The sequence below is a fragment of the Plodia interpunctella genome, chromosome 23, assembly GCF_027563975.2.
Source record: "Plodia interpunctella isolate USDA-ARS_2022_Savannah chromosome 23, ilPloInte3.2, whole genome shotgun sequence".
NCBI lineage: Eukaryota > Metazoa > Arthropoda > Insecta > Lepidoptera > Pyralidae > Plodia > Plodia interpunctella.
In genome coordinates, this window is record NC_071316.1 from 6,192,733 (window position 1) to 6,198,654 (window position 5,922).

At 37.4% G+C, this 5,922-nt stretch overlaps 1 protein-coding gene across 1 annotated transcript; it reads left to right on the forward strand.

The window, feature by feature from the left end:
- The first annotated feature begins 1,206 nt into the window (after positions 1-1,206).
- On the forward strand, positions 1,207-5,617 carry LOC128680153 (phospholipid scramblase family member 5-like). The gene is made up of 6 exons (XM_053762996.1): positions 1,207-1,407; positions 1,941-2,116; positions 2,358-2,499; positions 3,814-3,925; positions 4,417-4,552; positions 5,479-5,617. The coding sequence occupies exons 1-6, from the start codon at positions 1,270-1,272 to the stop codon at positions 5,573-5,575; spliced, it is 801 nt and encodes a 266-aa protein (XP_053618971.1). The 5' UTR covers positions 1,207-1,269; the 3' UTR covers positions 5,576-5,617.
- The last annotated feature ends 305 nt before the right edge of the window (positions 5,618-5,922 follow it).

The window sequence follows — 5,922 nt, forward strand, 5'->3', positions numbered from 1 at the left end:
AGTGGAACGTTTTTTTTATTAATAAAGATATTATTTGTAAATTAGAGAAGATATTGTATTTTTTCCTTGCGCTTCTTCAAAAAACAGTCCTATTTATTTCCGGGAACTTGAAAGCCCGTTTAGTCAATTTACGTATGCGCCTGTCACGCCGTGTGGTCACCCTACTAACATTGTCCGCTTGCATTGTTGCAATTGATAAAAGCGATACAGTTTCCCGTTTTTTCACAAATTTAAATGAACTCCCCTCGTGCCATTTGCATGGATCATGTTCGGTGAATATTTTATTTGGGGAACGAATGCAAAAAATTTAATGTGCGACTTTTTGTGCCGTCATTTCTAAATTGTGATCTGAGTTAAGCCGCGTTCTAAATTAAACTTGCACCAGTTTATTTTAGATATATGCATATATAAGAAGTATAACAGGTATAATATTATTGTTTAGAGTCCCAGTTTAATGTGTCGTAGGTTCTGCTAACGAATGTCAAGCAATGCCGATTAAAATTAGATTGGTTTCAAAATTTTACCCTTTTCCCTTTTGTTATGACCTGCACCAGGTCATTAAGTAGATATTTAGATAGGTTCTTTGTATGGATACGCATAAAATACCATGACGTTGGATCAAATGTACGAGTTTGAAGAGCTAGGTACTTAGGTAATGTATATAATTCCAATCCTATCCAAATTATTTTTTATTATACAAAACGACATGGTCACTAGATCCGACGGCGAAAAATTACAACAAATCAAATCATTTCCTTAACAAATTTATTCAACGACTGTTGTAGTTTAATAGCTGTCGGCCGCAACTCCGCCAGCAGTAGTATACGTTTGATCCCAGATCAATTCTAAATTTTATCAAAATCGACCCAACGTTTAGCCGTGAAAGCCTGACAGACATACTTTCGCATTAGAATAATTCTAATGCGAAAGTAGGGTTTTTACGTTTACGTTTTACGAGTGCCTATAACCTATACTTATTAAAAGCCACAACATAAATGCTTAATATGTCTGTGCAAAAAACCTTTTTTAGCAAAGAAGACAGAAGAAAACCTCGTCTATGTATATGTTTGACAAGATAAAAAAAACTACAGACAAACTGATATGCCTCAGTGCGGCGTCGCTACTGTGGAATAAAATTGGCCAGAAAGTAACCTTACAAAATTTTGCGAACTTCAACTAACGATTCAAGTTTCCTTGTCATTCTGTATGTCTAATTTATCTTGATTACATTTCGAGTAACGTCAGGAACAAATAACAAAACTACGATGTATGTTTAACAGAAATATAATCGAAATGATGCAAGCAGCCCCTATTCCTCCGTCTCCTACTCAGGTCTTCCCTGATGCTGTCAAAAGGCCTGGGGTTCCAGAGGTAGATGTGACCCCTGAGGTACAAGAGGAAGCAGAGGTAGGTTTGCAAGATTGGGTTGGCTTCAATGCAAACTTTTGGTGGGTAAATTTTCGCCTTTAAAATTGAATAGCTCTATAATCAAATTCTCAATTTATAGGTACATTAGGAGGAGGCACAGCCTTGTCGGCTGATATGCAAATATAGCCAGGCATTAATATTAAATATTAAGTCTATTTGATCAGGTTTTTTTTGTATCTATTATCTTTTATATGTAGCTCTCAGGTCCTACTCCTGGACAACCCCCCCCCCCCGCTCTTTGTTTCAAACCACTTCAAACCAAATCAGGCTTAACCGGTTGTAAATCGCAACCAAATCTTTAAAAATGCAATGGTTAATTTTTTGTCTTGGGCTTCACGCCATTACAGCCGCAGATGAGGCTAACATTCGCGTGCTCCTGTTTTCCTCCTCTCATCACGAGAGAAAAATAATATATAAATGGACCGATAGAGAATGCCACATGGTGTTAACTTTGTGCAATAAAGTTTTTAAATAAATATATATATAATAACAAAATATGAAACTTCCCGAAGCCGGTGCTGCAAGTAGCTACGCCGGCGCCGTTCGAGGAGCTGTCTTCAGTGGACCGGCTGCTGATCACAAAGCGACTGCGCGTGAAGCGAGCCCTGCTGTTCCGGGGCAAGAGGAACAGGTTCTTTGTGAGGACTCCCGACCAGAACCTGCTGTATACTGTCGAGGAAGAGAACAGGTGAGTATGGTGTAGTTTTTATCCATCAAGGCTAGTCAATAGTCTTCTAATTAAGGCTGAAGACCGTGAAGTATCAAAGGTAAAGCATTTTCGATTCGATGGTGCCATCGAATTCTATTTAGTATATTTAGTTATAAATATATTTAGTATCCAATGTAGACTTTCCATCGACACACAGAAGAAGAAGACGAACTTTCATATTCACGATGTTTTACCGATATTTAAGTAGCTTTCCTTTCAGCTGGTGGGTTGGTTACTTCTGCTCTGGCCTGCGTCCTCTGCAGCTGCACGTGAATAACAGCGATGGCGCGGAGGTGATGCGGGTCAGTCGGCCCTTCGCCTGCACACCCAGGTTGCTGCCCTGCCAATTGCAAACCATCCAGGTGACCTCCGAGACTTAAGCTATAGCACTATTCTTCCTGCTGGTGGTTTATGCTGTGACTCACGTGAGGGATGATGGAGAAGTGATGCTGGTCAGGTGACCCATTACCTCAAATAGTTATTTATTCAGTTAAAATTTTACAATGGATGTTGTTGCATCGTTATTTCTTTATGAAACTTAACTTTATGGGATAAACAAAATAATAAAACGAAAGAATTCCGAAAATAACACCAATCCTTGTTCTCCCGTGAATATTGTATAAGGCCACTAAAAGATAAAAAGTCTTGTAAGGTAAAAAGCAACAAAAACATTCCTAAAAAGGTTTAATATAAGGCAGTCAGTCGTAATATAAAATTTTCAAATCCTGGACTTCGAGGCATCACAGAAGTGCAGGAGTGAATGAATAGTTAATTGCTGTTAACGTGGTACAAAGTTGTCACAATCACAACCTGGAATTCGGTATGTAAAGTACATTTTTAATATTTTATTTTAGAAACTAATTTCGGTATTTTTTAATTATTCGCTCTAAGTAGATATTTTTTATTTAATTAAAAAAAATAATAATCGTATTCATGAAAAGTAGTCAGAACTTGTGACAGCCTCACTGCCTGCCTACAATAAAAAAAATCAATGAACGGAATGACATTGACATTTGTTTGAAGATCAAATCAAGATTTTGATAAAATTATTACGGGAACTTTAGTATTTTTGTTTGTTCTCTGAATTGCTTGATTTGAGAACGGGACCACGAGATGCTATAAAAATGAGCCGGTCAAAGACGCCCAATGCTAAATGCTTTGTTCCGACGTGTAGAAATAGTACTACGAACAGTCGACAAAAAGTGTTTATTTTAGTAAATAAAACTGTAAAAAGAAGACTGTAAAAAGCAGTAGTCAGAGGTAAACTTAATCGTACAATAGTAACAAACAAACAACGGCAACAGGCAATAAACAACAAGAGAGTTTAGATGTCATTCTGTTTTATTTGTGTCAGTTATTGACACATTGACTTTTTCTTTTTGGCAGGACTTAAAACGAATGCATTCAGGCTACCTTTTAGAGGTCATTGAAGGTCAAATATTTTTTTCTTTAATGTTAAAAATATGTTTATCTGGACTTTTTAATTGTAAAATATAGTTTACTAAGCTAAGATCTCGAAATGGTTTTGGAATCAACATAGTATATATTTTGCTTTACATACCGAATTGGTTATTTAGAATATGACGAGAAAAAGTGCCTGTGAAGGCCTAATTTCTGAATAAATGATTTGATTTTGATTATGGAAAGAAATGTTTAGTAAACATGGCCCTCACCAGGTGTACGCCCCTCCAGAGAACCTCATCGGAACGGTGGAACAGATCTGGACGGCGATCGCGCCGGAGTACGTTGTGAAGGATGCTGAAGGGAACGAGGTACTCTGGATTCATGGTAAGTGATCCATGGAGACCATGGAGGAGATGCGGCGTGTGGTCCCGCCTAAGAATTGGACCACTCCACATCCCCCTGTGGATCTCGTACGAGGCGACCAAGGGACACAAAACTTTAATAGCTGAACGGCAACAATAGCAATCTTAAAGCATCCAGGGTCAGCTATAAACGAGAGAACTCTTCAACTGTTTATTGCACGGACATGATTATGTCACGTGTTGATTTGAACGCGACAAGATTGTTCTCATAAAAATAAAAATGTAAATAATGTTTTTTTTGTATATAACTGTTGAACTTTGTATATACTAGTGGAACTATTGTATAATCTGTGTTGTACATAATACTATTACGCCTGTTTCCCATATGGGGGTAACAAAATATAATTTCACATGAAATATTTGTACATAGGTGCTGCATATTCCTAAAGTCTAAAAATCTCCTCCATCAGATCCTATTGGGAATTATTATTTATTGTCAATCAACAATTTTAGGGCCAAAAATAACGCTGAGCTGTTTCCAAGACGTGCAGTTCCACATCACGAAGCCAGACGGCACTGCAGCCGGTGCCACATGTAAACGCTGGCAGGGCTTGAAACACGCACTCTTCTACGCGCCAGTCTCTGACAGGTGACAAGTTTTTTTATTCTTCAATTTACAAGCCAACAGGACACATGCAATTTGCACAAGCCGACGGGAGCGTGTAACATCTTTTGAATCTGTAACTTTCAATAAATAATCTTAATCTAAATCTTATACGTGCAAGCGGACAGGACATCAAACACTCATTGTTTTTGGCGCCAGTGTGAGTCATGTGAGTTTCATTATTATCGTAACACAATTTTATGATAAGTACCTAGATAAAATTTCTAATAAGTTTTTGTTTATTAGCATAGTCCTTATACTAACGAGAGAGACCTGGTGACCCGTAATACAGGTTCTTCTGACACCTGGCACGGGCACCAGTTCTCCACACTCATTTTTGTCTATTAAGCTTGTACTTTTGTAAAATTTGTATTTCTAAGATTGATGTTGTGGAGAAAATAAATAATAATTATTCCCCACTTTACAAGAGGACGCTACGAGCGTGCTAGCAGGACGTGTTTGATACGTATTATTTTAGGCACAAGTCTCTGATAGGTATTGTAATGATACTCCTTCAATACCTTTTAAAAACCTCTTTATTGCATTTCGAACGAAGAACAGAATGACAACAAGATTTTATTTGTTGTATGTTTTGACGCAGTCTGTCCCCAGAGCTGAATATTACCTATATGTAACAAAAGTATTAAATGTTATCTGATAATAATATCTTTTGATTAATATGCGATCCCAATCGCTATAGTATCATCAAGGATGATGCGTGTATATGGTCTGATAAATTGGTCTGCCGAAGCCCGTGTGAAGTGGACACCATGTGAAAAACTAAAAAAGCAGACCCGCTATCACGTTTAACAGTTGTGAATGGATCCAGGCATACCTACACTGATGATGAGATAGAATTTCCGACAGACTTTCAGACAGGCCAACAGTACAGTAACTTATATTTTTTTCAGATGTGGCGTGGCGTTTGAACGGGACTTGTCTGGGGTGCAGAAGGCTCTCCTCTTAGCTGCAACTTTGATTTTTGAGTATTTGTATTATGATATATAGTGACGATATATTATTATAATAATACATAGTAACTGTTGTGAACATGACCTTTTCATTCGTGTTACCACAATCTGTCTCAGTTCTTCCCGAGCCCGCATTTGGTCCTGTCTGGCTTCATTACCAACACCGACTTAACGCTTCTTACTTCTTTTTTAAATTCATTTAACGTTAAATGCAGTGGTGTCTATTTTAAACCAATTATACTGTAGGTATTCATGTTTCGTATTAACCTCATTCGTTAATCGGTATTTGTATAAATCTCGTTAGCGTAGCATTTAATTAAAACATAAAATATTAATAAGGCCATGTAACTATAACCTATTTTCACATAAAACGTTTCCTTAAAA

What these genes read in the sequence shown, in the direction of transcription:
- LOC128680153 (XM_053762996.1), top strand. Translation starts at nt 1,270, where the DNA reads ATGTTTAACAGAAATATAATCGAAATGATGCAAGCAGCCCCTATTCCT. An exon ending in ACTGTCGAGGAAGAGAACAG is followed by an intron (nt 2,117 to 2,357) that starts GTGAGTATGGTG and finishes CTTTCCTTTCAG; the next exon opens with CTGGTGGGTTGGTTACTTCT. An exon ending in TACGCGCCAGTCTCTGACAG is followed by an intron (nt 4,553 to 5,478) that starts GTGACAAGTTTT and finishes TATTTTTTTCAG; the next exon opens with ATGTGGCGTGGCGTTTGAAC.